The sequence below is a fragment of the Podarcis vaucheri genome (assembly GCF_965113315.1).
Source record: "Podarcis vaucheri genome assembly, chromosome: 13".
Taxonomy (NCBI): domain Eukaryota; kingdom Metazoa; phylum Chordata; class Lepidosauria; order Squamata; family Lacertidae; genus Podarcis; species Podarcis vaucheri.
In genome coordinates this window covers 25,082,027-25,099,436 of record NC_138751.1, presented here as the reverse complement: position 1 = coordinate 25,099,436, position 17,410 = coordinate 25,082,027, and the positions used below count along the sequence as shown (strand labels likewise).

The 17,410-nt window shown below is 45.4% G+C and overlaps 1 protein-coding gene across 3 annotated transcripts in view; it reads right to left on the bottom strand.

Moving 5' to 3' along the window:
• Positions 1-2,908: 2,908 nt before the first annotated feature.
• The window catches only part of LOC309517200 (uncharacterized protein), a 32,352-nt gene continuing 17,850 nt past the window's right edge, over positions 2,909-17,410 (bottom strand). For all 3 annotated transcript variants that reach the window (XM_082196313.1, XM_082196312.1, XM_082196314.1), the window contains 11 exons: positions 16,422-16,490; positions 15,886-16,113; positions 15,361-15,450; positions 14,599-14,688; positions 13,194-13,538; positions 12,312-12,422; positions 10,662-10,895; positions 10,011-10,055; positions 9,452-9,544; positions 7,046-7,759; positions 2,909-6,072 (listed from right to left, as the gene is read on the bottom strand). In XM_082196313.1, coding sequence (XP_082052439.1) covers positions 4,085-6,072; positions 7,046-7,759; positions 9,452-9,544; positions 10,011-10,055; positions 10,662-10,895; positions 12,312-12,422; positions 13,194-13,538; positions 14,599-14,688; positions 15,361-15,450; positions 15,886-16,113; positions 16,422-16,490 — 4,007 coding nt within the window. In that variant the 3' untranslated portion in view covers positions 2,909-4,084. The remainder of the gene's footprint in view (positions 6,073-7,045; positions 7,760-9,451; positions 9,545-10,010; positions 10,056-10,661; positions 10,896-12,311; positions 12,423-13,193; positions 13,539-14,598; positions 14,689-15,360; positions 15,451-15,885; positions 16,114-16,421; positions 16,491-17,410) is intronic.

The following is a 17,410-nucleotide window of genomic DNA, read 5'->3' as shown; positions in this document are numbered from 1 at the left end:
ATGGAAGAAGTTGGCCCACCAGTGCCCCAGCTTTTCGGCTTTGCAAAGCTTGCCTAGCCTCCACTTTCCCAACATTATCCCCCCACTGAAGGGGCAATATTTTTTATTCCACTTCCCTAGAATCTGTTTTTTTAAAAGCTAGTTTTTAATCAAAGGCTTTATTTCCACGTTACCTGAGACCACAAGAGCTTGTTTTCTTCAGCTCTCCTTTGGATTGGGAGCTATGAATTCCTCTTTTACTAAATGCTACTCTATTCGCATTAAATTCAAGAGAAGCTAAGGCAAAAGAGAGTTGCAGGAAACATGCTCAAGGTGCAAAATTGGATGTATTAAGCTCTGCTGAGAAACTTAAAGCTGCAATCCTGTGTGCATTTGGATACAAATGGGTCTCAATTCAATTACTCTGAATGATTTTAAACCAGTATGAGCTGGAAAAGGTTTCTAGGAGGGTTAAAATCAGGGGTTAGTAATATACATTAATTATTACCTCAGTCACTAAGGTAACCTGTGACATCTTCTTCCACGTTTCTTGGGGGTGTATGGGGTTAGGAGAGGGGCAGTATCTCGTCTCCCTTGGAGAGGGAGCTGAGGCGCCAATACTTTGGCCACCTCATGAGAAGACCGTGATGCTGGGAAGAATTGAGGGCACAAGAAGGATACGCCAGAGGACGAGATGGTTAGTGTGTGTTCTCAAAACTACTAACATGAGTTTGACCAAACTGTGGGAGGCCATGGAAGACAGGAGTGCCTGGCGTGCTCTGGTCCATGGGGTCACGAAGAGTCAGACACAACTAAACAACAAAAGTATCTCTAGTGGGGGGACACACCATGCTCCTTCTGAGGTAGTTTGTCCACCTTTATTCCTCATCCTGCACTTGGCTCTCACCTGCAGCTCCGAGAAGCTGTCAGCATGTGACAGCATCTACACCTTGGGGAAAAAGCTTCGACTGGCCAGCTAAACCAGGTGAGGGTAGCCAATGGGTCTCCAACCCTCAGCAGCTTTCTCCTGATTGAAGTGGAGTGTTTGAGGACCGGGACATTCACAGGGAAACCAACATGCTTTTTTACAAAGCTATTGTACAATACAACCAACCTTACTGTATGTTTGTGAAACGTTGACCACTTTCTCCAACTCCTCGAAAGATTCCACCGATAGTGTCTCAAAAAAAATTCACAAATCACCTGGGAAGGCAGGCGAACTAATGCCAGTGACTGGAAGAAGCAAAGATCACCCATGTCCAAGAAATGATTCTTCAACATCAAATTTGTTAGACTGGTCATGCTGTGCGGATGCCCAATCATCATCTTCCAAAGCAACTACTCTACTCTGAACTTAAAAATGGAAAGCATAATGCTGGTAGTCAACAAAACAGGTTTAAAAACTGTCAAGGCAAATCTTTAAAAAATGTAGCATAAACACTGACAACTGGGAAACACTGGCCTGCGAGCGCTCCAATTGCAGTACAGCCTTTACCAAAGGTGTCATGGGCTTTGAAGATGCCCAAACTCAGGACGCAAGGGAGAAACGTTCTAAGAGGAAGGCACACTTCACAAACCCTCACCATGATCAACTCCTACCCAGAAACCTATGTCCCCACTGTGGAAGGACGTGTGGGTCCAGAATTGGCCTCCAGAGTCACTTATGGACTCACTGTTAAAACCATATTCATGGAAGACAATCTTACTCGGCTACAAGTGATCGCCAAAGAAGAAACCCTCAGTGAGTTAGGAGCTACTCTTGCACACTAAGACAGGCTCCAACGGATTGAGTAGAGGAGACCAATAGTGGGTCCAATGATCAAGGAGGTGCTTACTCCACATGCAGAAGGAAATGATGGGCAAATGGGGCTCACCAACCTGGGAAGTTGCTCATTCAGGAGAAGGAAAACTGATCCTAAACCTCTGCTGCCTTGCAGCTATACTCATTCATGAGAAAGACTTCCCGAGTAAATCCTGAGGAAGAATCTGTACCTGCTGGATTGCAGGACGCCTTTGGGTGAGGAAAAGGCTAAGGAGTAAACCCTACACAAATCTGGAGTGGAGTCCCTAAAAAGATTGGATGGGGCCTTGCATGCCTCCTTCAGGCAACTCCTGCAGCCAAGCTGGTGCCAAATGCATTGCTCTGGGTATGTCTTGTGGTCTGGGCATCCCAGGACCTCCATACACAGCAGCAAAAACATGTGAGCAGCAGTTACAAGCTACTGGTCTCTGTAGCCACAGCAGGAGCTGCGATTCTCCAGGAGTTTGACTTCATCCCCAGCAGCACACTCCACTGTCCCTTGAGACAAGACGGTGGCCAACAATTGGTAACTACTTGGTTTCTTTGTGTCAGTTATGGTGCTTTTCCTTTTATAGCCTGCTCCGTTTCATTTATATATTTTAATTTTGTTCTTAGCTATCACTGAGTCTGCATACTTCCATCATTTCTTTAGTAATTGTAATTAAGCTTTCCAATTTATTTTACTCCAGGTCTGTTCCTAGTTCTTTCTGGTTAGCATTAGCTCAGTGGAGTAAGTTTCATAGACCTAAAAACTACAGCCTATTTTCAGAGTGTAGATGAAATTGTTGGCCCTAATGATGGGAGTGTGCTAGTATTAATATTGCATTAATTTGTGATCACAAGAAGGGGGAGGGGCTAATAAGCTAAACTGATCCTCATAATTTCATGCATAATAGTGGTTTATCTGGAGTGAGTTCAAGTCTTTCTAAATATTTCCTGTATACGCACATCTTACCCCACCAATCTTTTATGAGGCAGTTTCTCAAGGTTTACTAAGTAGTAAACCTTGACTCAGAAGAGGATCACTTAATAACCAGAACAGCCCTTGTTGCAGTTAACAAATAAATAGCAGTATCTCTTATACCTAATGAAGACATTGCTTTCAAAGTTGTTTAAAGTACCACTTAATTCTCAGCAATATTTCACTCTTTTATTCTTTCCCATCTACATTCCAAGATATTCTTTATTCATGGTTGATACAAGTATTTCAAATTACTTCAGTTATTAAAATATGCATCAATGATACACCACTGCCACCACTTCTTCCAGTGATTAGAACAGTTAATTGATGCTGCAATCTCTTTGTTTCCAGTAATAGGGTTTGAAGACGACCTAGTTTGAAGACGACCTGGCCTTTGAGCCAGGTTGTATATTGAAGACAGCATTTCATACCCTAAAAATCTAAAGTGGTGGCGTTGTTGTTTTATAAAAAAGAGAAGTTTGTAGTCCATATTGCTGTAAAAATAATATTGGAGATATGCAGGCGATGCCAGATAAAATCTCAGAAGCCTAAAGGGAGCTGACAAGGGTTTCAAGGGATCAGTACTCTGTTTCTTGTCCTTCCCTATCAACTGAGAAATTATGCAATATAAGCAACTCTGTGTTGTTTGCTTCATCTGCATAATGTATATTCATGGGATTGAAATTCAGAGAACATTATTAAAAAACTTTTCTTATTTAATTTTTACCTTACCTTTCCTCCAAGCTCAGGGCAGCACAGATATTCCCATTTTTAAAAAATCCTCACAACCATACTGTGAGGAGGAATGACTGGCCCAAGAGATTGTAACAACCTACATAGCTGAATGGCAACTTGAACCTCGGTCTTTGTACTTTAGTGGCAATTTGAACCTAGTCTGAAACTTTGAACATTGCATTATGTTGGTCAAGAAAGGAATACACACTGGCCTATCTGTAAGACATTGTTTGTAAAAGACGCCTGTGTCAGCCTTTCATCATTTTGGGGTTCAAGGTCACTCTGTCCCCATAGGCTCTTCCTGCACTCCCATTTTATGCTTGAGCACAGGATGCAGATAGGAAAAGCTGTGCCACAGGATGGCATTTCAGGAATTGAAATTGCAATTCCCTGGGAACAAATTGCCAACATCCAGGCACAAGCCAAGATTCCCTACACCTGGCATTTACTAGGTAGGCAAGCAGGGCACAAGAGGTTTTTGCTTGTGGGTTCTGAATGCACTCAGCCCACCTGGTATGTCATTCCTACCCTCCACCCTGGGGAAGGAGGGGGAGAAAAACACCTCTGGGTGTGAATGATTCCACAGAACACTTCCTTAATGCTTGCTATTACAGGAGAATGCATTTATCAAAGTTTTTGGGAGGAGGACTGCTTGGGGGAGTAATTGAATAAGTTGTTGGTTTTCCTAGCAAAGAGGCACGAGTACTGCCCTGCTTCTGCTCAGCTTCTTTGGAAACCATGGGCAGATTTTGGCTAGGAGAACCATAATCCATGCTGGCATGAAGAGCATAGGAGGGCTGCAGGGATGGGGTGCTGGTTTCTCGAGGGGAAGGTGGTGATTTCGCAGATTGTGGGCTTGCAGTGGTCACGGAGTTCACACTAGCATGCTGGTGCTGTCGCATGAGGGCCTGAGGCTTAGAAGCATCCAAATTTCTGTTCGTTCCAGGTGAAGTATATGATGAGGACTGCCAGGATAGGGTGGTCATAGTTTCCAGAGGGGAAGGGGATGGGTGTGCTGATCTTGTGCTTGAGGTCACACTAACATACCGTTGCTGGCTAATGAGGGCCCAAGACTCAGAGCACAGAGCATCAGAATTACCGTTGATCCAAGAAGAGGTGCCCAGTGGCTGCAGAGGTGGCGTGGCGGTGGTTTCTCGAGGGGAAGGTGGTGAGCTTGCAGGTCCTGCGCTTGAGGAGCTTACGGCATAGTTCTTGCTAACAATTTTTTGCTGATGCACCAAGGGCCAAGAGTCAGAAGGCAGAGAGTCAGAATTACTGCTGGGACTAACAGCAGCATAAGAGCCAGAGGACCGCTGGGTTGCGTTGGTAGAAGCAGACTGCGAACTGAGCGGCTGCATGCTTGAGATTACAGGAGAGTCCACACCATCATACTTCCCCCAATGTGTGGATGTTGGAGACTTAGAAGGTATTTTGTCTGAGGGCGCAGCCACAAGATTTTGATCTGCCACAGGGACAGAACTGTGCTGCAGACCATCTAGCCATGTATGGTGGTGGCATTCTGATTGGTAGACAGTCCGAGATTTGGGCGAGTGGAGGCTAGCTGTGTTTTGAGAAGGTAAGGAAGTAGGAAACGTCCCTGCGGGAGTCAAACTATGGGGGAGTCCTGCGGTTCTGGGTGGTACCTGCTCCTGAAAAATGGAATCTTGTCCCGAAACTGCAGAAGAATAGGACCTCTGCTGCTGAATTTGGGTGGGAGGCTGAGTCTGGCTGGCTGGAGGCACAGGTTGGACAGGCAGCGTCTGTGGTGGAGTCTTCTGAAACTGTATCCCAGAGGGTTTTAGAGAAACTGGTATGAATGGTGCTGGGTAGAGCGGAGGCATCTCTGGAATAAATGTGACAGGCGGGTATACAACTGGCTGAGCCCATGCTCCAGGACCCGTAGAGACAGGCTGAAAGATGGAGGGGGGTGGTGTAGTATTGTTAAAAAACCAATGGTTAACCAGATGTGCAGGCCTGGAGCCAATGCTGTCAGATTTCAAATTCTCATCCTTTCTGGTGGCTTGGGAATCCACTGGGTAAACTACAGGAGAGTTGGGAGTGTCTATCAGCTTGAGTGTCATCTCTTCCACAGGAGCTACTGGTTTGGGAGTCCCAGGTAAAGTACTAATTTCCTTGTTGGCTGGTGGTCCAAGACATTCAGAAGGCTGGAGGAGAGACAGGTGGGGCTGAGGCTTGCGAAGTGCAGTATTTAGAGAGAACTTGGGAACAACCAAAGGCTTGTTTTTAGGTGGGGAGTGGTCAGGAGTCACTGCAGAGTCTTGCACTTTGGACAAATCAGGATGGCCTGAAAGGTCTCTCGAATTGGCTGTGGCCCTCTCATGCTCTTGCAAAGGAGATACTGTTTTTGGTATCTCCTTGAGATGGCCCTTGGGTAGAATGCAGGACTCCTTATCACCTTGCTTTTCGAGGGGGTCTGAAGCCCGGAGGAAAGTGGAGTGGGGCTGTGGTACCCCTGGAGCCTTGGGAAGAGGGGCAGGCTTGGGACTTACTACAGGTTCAGCTGCTGCCATCGTTTGGGGCAGCGACTGACAAGGAGCCACTGCAGCATTTTCCACTTCAGATGGGACAGGCTGATCTGAAACAACAACAATATTTACTGTTAAGAGAGAAGGGTCACAACTGCAGATAGAAACAGGAGGGGGGAAACAGAAAGGTCAAGTGGTTCTTTCTTGAAGCCACATATGGAAAACCTGGAGTAAGCTAGATCTAGATGCTGTTAGCAGGGGAACTGTTTGTTCATTTTTAAACTAAATATTTCTTTCTCTTTGGTGATCACTCCTAGCCAAGCAAGAGTGTCTTCCATGAATGTGGTCTTAACGGTGTATCAGTAAGTGACTGTGGAGGCCAATTCACTCACAGGATCATCACCTTGTCATGCTGAGTGGGCTTGCACGTTCCCATGATCCTTGTGAGCAATGCCATTGGGAGTCGCACTCCCAGTTGGGTCACCCAACGTGGTCAAAGGGGAGAAGCTAGACAAAGAATGATCCAAGAAGTCTTCGGCAGCAGAACAGGCAGAAGATAACAAGCAGTATGTTCCAATGGCTGTGAAGGCGGATGAAGGCTGCAGCAGATAATAAGAATCTGCCAGTCGTCATGATACTCATGCCATCGGAATAGAGCCTTACTGTGAAGACAGTGCGTTGATCAGCGGGAATGCCCCTTCCGAACTTCAGGAGGAGGGGGGGCTGCGGGCTCACGACCCCGCCCACACTCCCGCGAGGCTGGCGCCAGCCTCGCGGGAAGCAGGAATTCCCTCAATTTGCATCCCCTGCAGCGCCAGCCAATCGGCTGGCGGCAGAGGCGGGCCTTCCAGAGGCCACTTAAGGTCGGGGCAGCCCTTGGCTCGCCCCTTTTCTTCCTTGCAGCTGACCGGGAACTGATCTCCACACACCAAACAAATTCACACACAGATGTCTTTCGAAAACCCATCCCAAACCCACCCCCCAAAAGTCTCATGGCGATTGGCAAAAATTAGATCTATATTGCAAACAATATGAAAATCGTAATAAAGAGAGCAAAAGACGCTGCAAATGAAAAGCACTTACTGGATTTGACAGGTGACGCTTTAGCAGACACAGGTAGTAGCAATGTTTGGACTCCACAGCCCTCCAGGCGAACAATATCAGGCATCTCCAGCAGGCACTGTTTGGCAGAGGAAGCATTGCCAAGCGGCAGGTGCTGCTGATAGGCAGTGCTGTAGGCAGCACGGAACTGGAAGAGCGACATGCCCTCGGGGTGCATGGCCAGGATGTGGGCCACCCGCTGTTTCAGTTCTTCCAGGTCCTTAGAAGGCTGTGATTTCCTCAAGTTGGATTCTCTGGGCAGCTGGTTATCCCGTGAGTGCACCTCTTTGGCTAGTGGTGATGGCCCACCGGACTGCCATGCACTTGGCTGATGGAGAAGAATGCGGGAGGGAGGTGGCTGATGTGGAAGAATGACAGAGGGAGGTGGGTGATGTGGAAGGATGCCAGAGGGAGGTGGCTGATGTGGAAGTATGCCGGAGGGAGGGGGCTGATGTGGAAGAAAGCTGGAGGGAGCCTGGAAGGAACTGTTGGCCTTGCTTGACAAAGCACTACGAGGCTCCTGGGAGGGTGGAAAAAACGGAAAAGTGGCAGATGGGACATGCATGCTGCTGTTGTTGAGCCAGTTCTGCACTCCTGGCGACACAAAAGCAGCTGGAACAGGTGGGCTCCAATTCTGTGATTTATTTCCAGAGGGATTGCAGACGTTGAACGAAGGCTTAATGATGCCACCAAAGTCTAAGAAAAAAGAGAAGGAGGCCATTACTGCTGGGTCAGTTGACAGATGATGTTTATTTGTTAAAATATATTTGTAACTCATGTCTCTGCCGCAAGCCCCCAAGGTTGTACGACATATATCTATCTATATGGTTTTAAAGACACCCTGCTGGTATCAGCAACACCGCCAATCAGAACACAAGGCGCAAGAGCAGACAACTGCTGTGACTTGGAATCAAAAAGTCAATAAAGAGAAAGGTGAACTTCTGAAGGGGAGAAAATTCTACAGCTTTGATGCCGCTCCAAAGAAGCTTGTTGGTACCAACAATGCTTCACAGGATGGGAGCACACAAAGAAGCGCCTTCGCAGGTAGGTTTACAAGAGAGTTGGCAGCCCTGAAGGGATTCAGTGCTTTCCAGATGTTGTGGATTACAATTCCCGTCAGATCCAGCCAGTTTTGCTGCTGGCCAGGGATGATGGGAGCTGTAGCTCAAAACATATGCATGGCACCACATTGGGTACTCCTGAATTTGTGTTTTTATATTGTAACCCACCCTGTGATCCTTGGATGAAGGGCAGTATAATAATAATAATCCCCAGCATATTCAGGAAGCCTGGAAAAATACTCCTGCCTGAAATCCTGGAGAACTGATGGATCGGTAAACAATACTGAACGAGATGGTCCAAATGATCGATCTTGGTAGAGGACAGCTTCCAATGTTTCTATGTAACCTTGCCAAAAAATCATTGACGTGAAGAAATTTGAACAAACCACTGAACTGTGCGCATCTTAGTCCTCCTGTGTTAACTATCTATTTCCTAGTTTTCCCCTTGGTCTTCTGTCATCTCTCTGTTATTTGCCTATGGAATCTCCATGTTTCAAGGTCAGCTAAGACTCTGAGAAGGACAGTTTGACAAAGGAATCCATGAGCAAAAACACTGTATTTGTTCTAGCCAGACAAATGGAGAGAACAAACAAGAATGGTTTGTTCTGGCAACCTTTTAATGAGTTACCAGCTACAACAGAATCCTGCCCTGTGCCTCGATTAATGCCAATATATTACAAAACCCTTTCAATACCCGAATGGCAGCTGCAACCATCCTTAAAAGAAAGTCCACTGTAAGTTTAAATGGCATAGAGACAGCTGCATAGAGACAGTGGTTTTACTCAAAGCTGACTAACTGAAATTAATGGATGTAACTTAGTCGTGGTCATTAATTTCCATGGCTCTACCCTGAATAAAACTTGCCTGAATACCACTCTGAGATAGTATCCCATTGATCTCCTTGCATTGACTGGATCCAATTATAAGTTATGTTGTATCCTGCCTAGATTTTCCTACTATGTGTGGTCACATTAATGACCACCATAATAATGTGAATTATGGTGTCCTTTGGTCATTACGGAACCATTCTTTAAGCATTATAGAATGATGCTAGTGCTGTCTAAGGATGACTAAGACTTATTAGGAAGCGGCAACTGTTTCATCTTTTGAAGACCTCGTAACAGTCAACAAATGCCCTAGCAAGCAAGATGGATTTCCAGATTACTTACCATCTACAGAAAATAAATCATCTCTGTAAACCATCTTAGGAAGTTAGCTCAATTTGTCTGTCAGTACAAACTGTGCTCTCTGTGACTTAAACTATTGTTCTCCTGCATCACCATCCCTGCATGGGTGAGAACAGAAAGGAGTCACCTTGGAGATTTACCTGGTGCACAGTTTGCTTGCTGGATCACTTTTGCTGGATGCAAGAGAGGCACAGGGGCAACAAGCAGAGGAGGGGCAGTCTTAACACCAGGACCTAGACAAGAAGAGAGGAAAAGAAATAGTCATATTAACCAGGAGGGATGTTTACATAGTCCAAGCAGTAATATTTCTCTTTCTCTAATGAAGCAGTGGCTGGATGGCCACATTATCAGGACTACTGTAGTTGATTTCCTGCACTGACAAGCGGTTGGTTTCCTTCCAACCCAAAAGATTCCATGACCAGTGAAGGGCTCAGCAAAGTTGTGTGTCTAAAGTCAGGTACAGGCCACAACCAGTTTACGCCTATCCAATAAGTGTGCGACCGCACACACATGCAATGGACCAAACCCAGAAGTTACCCAAAAACAACCCAAAAAGAAAAAATGTCCGGGTTTGAGGCGAAACACAGGACAGAACAGATACTTAAGTGGTTGTTCCATGAACTAGCCATTACTGGGAGGCAAGCAAAAATTATGCTGAATTGGACAGTAGCATTGCAGACTTTTCTGACTTCGACTTACATTTTGCCATTTTCTTTTTCTGCTTCTTTTTCGTTTTGCTTTTTCCTAAGTTGGAGAAAGGGAAGGGGGAGGAAGCCAGTGTTGATTCTGGAGCCTTTTTAACAACCTGAGGTTAGGCTTACTCATGCCTGATTTCAGACAAATAGGACTTTCCCAATGCAACTGAGAGACCAACTGAGAGCTAACGAATATTGGTTCAATTTGAAGGGAGTTACTTCACCAGATGACCAAAGCTGACAAATTAAATCAACTCTATGAATAGATGAGCAAAAGTAAGTTGCTGGTGGTGATAATGACTGAATCGGATATTGGAATAATATATCTGCTTATGGAATAATATATCATTTGGCAATTTGTTGGTTTTTAAAAAATAAACCCCATGGCTGCAATGGTATATAATTCTTGTGACTTACATGTGAGTCATTTGAATTGCATTGTGAAGTCCCACTATATTCAGTAAGTCCGAGGAAAGAATGCAACTTTAGAGCAAAGGAGCATTGAGTCTCATCTCCTGTTTGGTTCTGGCTCAGGAAAGAATTCAGATTTGGTGGTTACAAGACCAGGAACCAAAATGCAATCTAGCTTTGCTGGCTATCCCAGACAACATGGGAGTGGAATGTTGCAGTCAATCTTTCCCCCTCCAAAATTCACCTGATCCAATCGAAACAACACATTTAAGTCTGTCCTCTCGGTATCTGATGTTCAAGTTAGGCATTTGACGCTCCAAAAACTCCAGTGTGTCCTTGTGGCCTTGGTCGATGCTGAACTTCTCCAGGTCAATTTTTTGCTTGGCCAGCAGGAGCTCCTGCACTTTCTCAACCCTCAGACCTTCGTTGTATGTGCCTATGAGGTTGGTGAGTAATGCCAAGACATCTGTCAGCGAAGCTAGAGGAGGGGAAAAACATATTAGCATGAAGACTAGAGTGAGGTAGCAGCAGCAAGCAAAGATGGGGCAAAGAAAGGAAAAGCAACTGAGAAGAAATATATGGTGCTGCTCCTGCTCCAGCCAAGCTTGCTGTTTTGTTTCACTTTAGTTCTTAGGATTCCTGGCATATTGGATGTATTTTATAAAATGTCACAAACTACTTTGAGAAATCTAATCCTGTTAAATAAACCTCAGAAAAAATCTGCGCACCAAGTCAAATATTAACACAATGTTTTCTTTAAAATGTCAATAGACTTTGGGAGTGTTACAGATCAGGAAGAGGCCAATATTCTTCTACAATTGAAGGACTAAGCCATCATCAGACCTGTGACATTGATTTCAGGGAGAAGAAAAGGCTAAGGAGTAAACCCTACACAAATCGGGAGTCGCTAAGATGGTTGGATGGCGTCTTTTATGCTTCATTCTGGCAACTCCTGCAACCATGCTGGTGTCAAACGTTTTGCTCTGCTTTCCTATGGACCATATCAGCAAGGCCAAGGGGGTGGGGGGTCTTGTCATCTGGGTATCCCAGGTGCACTCCGTTGTCTCTCGAGACAGACGGATGCCAACAACTCCAAGAATAACTAAATCTCCAAGGATCTCTCACCATTTTCAACCTTACAGGAACCTTGTGAGGTCACAGTTACTGTAAGGCTGAGAAACTGACCAAAGTCACACAGTGAGTTTCATAACTGGGTGGGGAAATGAACCTGGGACTCCCCAATCCTACTCTGACATTCTGACTACAATGGTACCTCGGTTCTCGAACTTAATCCATTTTGGGAGTCTGTTCAACTCCTGAAACTGTTCAAAAACCAAAGTGCAGCTTCCAATTGGCTGCAGAAGCTTCCTGCACTCAAATGGAAGCCACGTCGGACGTTCGGTTTCCAAAAAATGTTCGCAAACTGGAAAACTTACTACCAGGTTTGCGGCATTGAGGAGCCAGTTTGTTTGGCAACAAAGCTGTTTGGGAACCAAGGTTTGACCGTACTCTACATCACCATTAAATCAAGCCAGAACAGTGTGTACCATGGATTCTATGATTCTATAAAGCATGAGGAATCTTACAACTAAAAACGCAAAAGGTTTCTAGTCTTTACGGTTGCAAGAGTAAGTAGAAAGTGTCTATTTCTGAATAAACATGCCTGGGACTGTACTCACAATTGTGTTCCTGCACAAACACCAATATGCACAGAACACAGAGGCAAGTCTCACGACTGCAGAGAGATACTTCACCCAGTGCCAAGGCATACAAATCAATGGTGAATGTGATACAAATACTCTAGCTGGCCTTTACACTCCCACTCCCTCTGTCAGGCCTCTGTGCTCCTTCTGCACCTGGACCCAGAATCCTCCAGAGTTAAATGCAGTCTTACCAGGCTTTTTTTTAAGCACATTTTGGTTCACGGGTTTTGATTTCCCAGCAGGCCGTTGCACGTTTAAGGGGACAGAAGCACAGGACTGGGGCACAGTGGAAAGGCAGGAAGCTGGAAGAGAAAGGAAGATGGAAATCCAATTTTTCTGCTTTTTTTCAAATTTCAAAAAAAACCCTACACCATTTGATAGAAATATGCCAGTTTGGTCCCATGCCCTGTCTCCTTCTGCACCTGGACCCAGGGTGTTGGACCTGGGAGACCTGGGTTCAAATCCCTCTCAGCCTAACCCACTTCACAGGGTTGTTGTGATGATACAAGTGAGAAGGAAGAGAACCATGACACCTTAAGCTCCCTGGAGGAAAGGTGTGATATCAACTTAGTAAGATATATAGTGGGATATAAAGTAAGTTAGTCACAGTTTGGCCAGAAAGAAAAAAAGCAAAGAAACCCTTGGGATCAGTATAACGGCAATTTACAGAAAGTTAAGAGCATGACTACAATATACTTCAGTACGTAAGCTCCAAAGAACTACGGTTGCCATATCTTGAAGAGCAAGAAAAGAGGACAGCCCAAGCCGGGGAAATAGGCTCTTTTCCTGCTCTTTTCCTGCTCAGGCTGGCAGCAGCTGTGGCATGCGGAGCAGCCTATGCCCAAGTCACACAACCCCAAAAATAAAATAAAAATACCCCCACCAAAAAAACTATACATTTCCTTTGAAATGTAAAAAATCCCCCCAGATAGGCATGTTGGTCCCCCAAAAGAGGGCATGTCCAGGATTTCCTGGACGTATGGCAACCATACCACAAACTTTAAAATGTCTATGGTTTGAGGGGTTTTTAAAGGAATGTGTTATTAGGCCTCACCGTCACAGAGACATCTCACCTGGCTTTGTTTCCTTTAAGTCTTGAGACAGGGTGTTTGATCCTTTGGAAGATGGAGATTTATCCAGAGAGGGACCAGCACCGAATGAGACAGGGGGGAGGCCAAGACTACCGGAGAGAAGTTGAACCACACAGTTGTGGGGCCACTTGCCATTTGTGAAAGAGTAGCGAAGGCCCGGCACATCCAGGAGGAAAGACATTACGTCTTTATATCCCAAATCTTGGCTGAAAGTCTCTAGGTCAAACCCATGCTTCTTCTCTAGGTTTTCCTTCAGTGTCTTTATATTCAGACCAGCAGGATGGTTTCCGAGAACATCGAGGATTGGCACCAAGGCAGCAGCCAGGTCTGAAAAGGAACAATCTACTATTTCAACCTGGTGAAAGTCATGTCGATACTACTTATCTCCACATTGGAGAATTGGGGCTCAGGCTGCAAGAAACTTAGCCTGCAGGACACTTAGTTAACACATGGCCAGGGTGCCAATTGTCATCCTACACTAGTTCTCTATAGCTACTACATAGCTGTACTCAGTATAGAGAATGGAGAATACAGTCCCCCTTCTCACCAAGTGGACAGAAGTGGAAGACTCCTCTCAGTTGCCCCAACAGATATCGTATACAGACTAGCCTCTTAATCCTCACCTCTAGCAACTGGAAAAATAACAGCCCTCCTATTCTATGCTACCTGCTCTGCAGCATCAGTGCTTTTGAGGAGCTCTGGCTGATACTTGGGCTTTTCAGGGGCGGAGATGGAATGGATGGGGCAACTTTTTCTCTCTAACTGAAGCTTAGTTAGGTAGCCTGGGTGGAAAAGGCAGCGTAGACCCATCAGAGTGTGGAGTTCCCCACTGCTGAAAGTGCTTCATCTGTTGTCTCGGGTTTTCAAAAATGGCCCAGGGTCATGTGCTAAGAGTCGCATCTCTGAGAGGTAATTTGACTGAAAGCTGCAATGGGCTAGAAAAGGCAGAGCCCTAGAGACATACCTGAAATGGGAGACTTGTTACATCTCTAACATGGAGGTGTTTACCCCCAGGTGGGTATATCTGTATGTCTCCTCTGATAGAAAAAACTCCCAAGTGCTTGACTATTGGTGCCAAGTCTTCCCCCAACAGGGTGGCCATTTTGAGACGCCATGTTTCAGGTTGCTGCAATTTCTGGAATTCCCTCTGTAAACTAGGAGTTCCATGAAGAGAAGCAAAGTACCTATCCACACTTAGAGTGCTTAAGATCTACATTAAATAGACATGGGATTGAAGTAGTGGAGATAAGATTAAGCATAGGTGGGGTGGTGGTTTGGGTTGAGTGGAGTCACAATTCAAAATGAAGAGGACAAGCCACCCGTGTACCACATTCCAGATGCTACCTGCAGTACCAAAGAAACCTCAGGGTTCAAAACAAAAACTTACCAGATTTCTTTCCCATCAGCGTCTGGGGCACAGAATTTGAGTTGAAGGCAGAGAAACCGGCATCAAGCGAGGGAACAGGGCTAGGGGAACCTACCAGAGGAGAAAACAAAGGTATTGCTGAGGTGGGTCTTGAAGAAAAGAATAGGGACCCAACAGATTTAAACATGGCAGAAGGCCATGGGACAGAGTGAGGGTGAAAGTGGTCACACGTAGGCCTACAGTTTAGCTCCCCTTGATAAACCATGAGCAATAAGCCACTGTACAAACCTTAACTGAACTGAGAGACTGAAAAGGAAGTCTCTGATCATATTTGGCAGAAAGGGCCACATCAACAACAACTCTTGTCATTGAAAAGGTGGGATACTCCTGCCAGGCCAGGATGCTGCAGCCTTGAATATTGTTCCCCAACCACCTCCCAGGCTACTTTGCAGGTCAGGCATTTTTCTGTTACATTTTATTGAGACCGCCATATACTAATGCAATCTATGGCAGGCTATCTAGCATCCCGCTTTTGGAAAATCTTCAAGCAAAGATTTGAAGTGTCTGTGTATGGGGGAGGGGGGGGAGAGAGTCCTCCCTGCATAGGTCAGCTGCATGCCTCCTCCCCCCCCCCCCCATTCAAACCCAGCCCTTTCAAACTAACTGCTTTTGAAGGGCACCAGAGTCTATCTTTGGCCCCATATGGGGCTTTAGTACCCATAGAGCAATTAATGGATCAAGTGTAGATACAGCTCTGCATCCAGAATTCCTAGGCAGCCTTACCGGAGTTATTTCTCATTAGCCCATCAGTTGTGGTATGTGAGCTGCATACAGAGAAATCCGAGTCCAAGGAAGGAGCTGAGCTAGAGGGACCTGGGACGTGATATAAAAAGACAGGTTATGAAACATACCTTCTTTGTTCAGAGTAACATGACATAAGCCAATCACGTGTCACGGCCTGCACACTTTCTGCAGCCTTTACAAGTAGTTCTTTGCTTATCAAGAGAGAAATCCAACTTGCACGTCACCAGCGAGCCCAGGTTAAAAGATGGGAATTGCAGAAAGAAGAAGAAGGCACATAGCCAAAATACCAGGCAGACTGGAGAGCCTCATGTGACAAAACCTACCTGATTGCTGTTACTTCTGAAGACTATCTTACCGAGCCCAGCCTTGCCCTCGTACTCTCCCTGAAGCCAATTCATACACCCTTACCCAGGCCAACAATGAGGCTGGCACTCTAAAACAGACACAGAATTGGGGGGGGGGGTGTTGAACTCACAAGTGATAACATTTCAATCTTTGCCTTACGCGATTCAAGCTGGATGACGCAATTCCGGGTCCTATTGCTGTTTCTGAGAATCAGACCAGGAATATCCTGCAGGCAGGACACTGTGTCATTGTAGCCCAGATCACGGCGGAACATCTCCAGGTCAAATCCACAATTCTCTAGCAGGGCCTTTTTCAGGTTCTTCACCTTCAGACCCTTAGGGTGGCATTCAAGGACGGCCCGGATTGGCACCAAGGCAGCTGACAGATCTGAAATGAAAGCAGTGGATTCACTTCTCATGTCTATTGTACCCTGCACTATGACAACACTCTCAGGATTATGCAGGTGTGGTAAGCAGAAAGGCTTGGCTAGAAAGAAACCTATAATGGATACCCCATGAACAACAATGAGTTCAGGAACTTGCTTTTAGCAAGGAGTTTGACGGAACTACTGCAGAATCAGAGATTGAAGCCATGGCCTAGGAACCACAGGACATACGATCCAGTCTCCTGCCAAGTGTAAGTCATTTGTCGCTTACACACACAGCAACATTACTCAAAGCAGCTCACTGTTTTACCTGGTGTCTGGCTTGCTGGTTCTTCCACAAGGTTCTCGGTACTGACAGAAGAAAAAGTAGCACAGGGATCTATAGGAGAAAAATCAAATCAGTCAGGAATCAGTTTCAGAATCAGTTTCTCAGCATGTGAGTAATAACTGGAAATGGGGAAGCAAATTTTGAGCCACAGGAATTTGTTCTCAGTGGGGAAAAGATTACTCAGTATAACGCTCAGAGAACTCTTTTAATCATGCTGAACGGTCAAGGCCTAGTATTCAGCATCTCAGTTCTAAGACTCCTTAGTTCTACTTTTGAGTTTCCTTCACATTTCACTCTGTTAGTCTGGCCTCTTCCCTCTCCACCCCTCTTTGTCTCTTGTCCTTAACAAAAATTTAACCTGTGAACTCTCTGGGACAGGGAGCTGTAATTATTGCTTAAGAAACTCTGTAAAGTGTACTTTGACTCGTCTACAAATAACAGCAACAAGTCTTCATAATATGGCTTCACTCCACTTAATAAATCTTAGGAGTGGGGATGAATTCTGTATCAATAAGTGCTGTAATCTTGGACAATAACAACATGGATGGGGAAATCCAACACAGCAACAGCTTGAACCACCCCCTGAGATTTTAAATTGTTTGTCTGTGTTGTGGTTAACACACAGCTATCAAGGAAGCAGGATGATGATAGTTAAAGGTAAGGGTAATACAAATTCAAGTCGACAACTATTAACTATGAAAACTAAACCGAACCTAAAGGATTAGAAGTGCTATACCTCTAAATACCAGTTGTGGGTGAGGGAGGGGAACTGTCAACATCTGAAAAGGGCTACTGACTTCATAACCTGTTCATGGGCTTCCTAAAAACACCTGGTAGGCCAAGATGTGAAACAGGACATTATACTAAATTGAGGGTTGAAAAATCTGTGGCCTTCCAGGTGTCGCTGGACTACAATTCTCATTATTTTATGGCCATCAGTCCTGCTGGCTGGGTTGCTGAGAGCTGGAAGT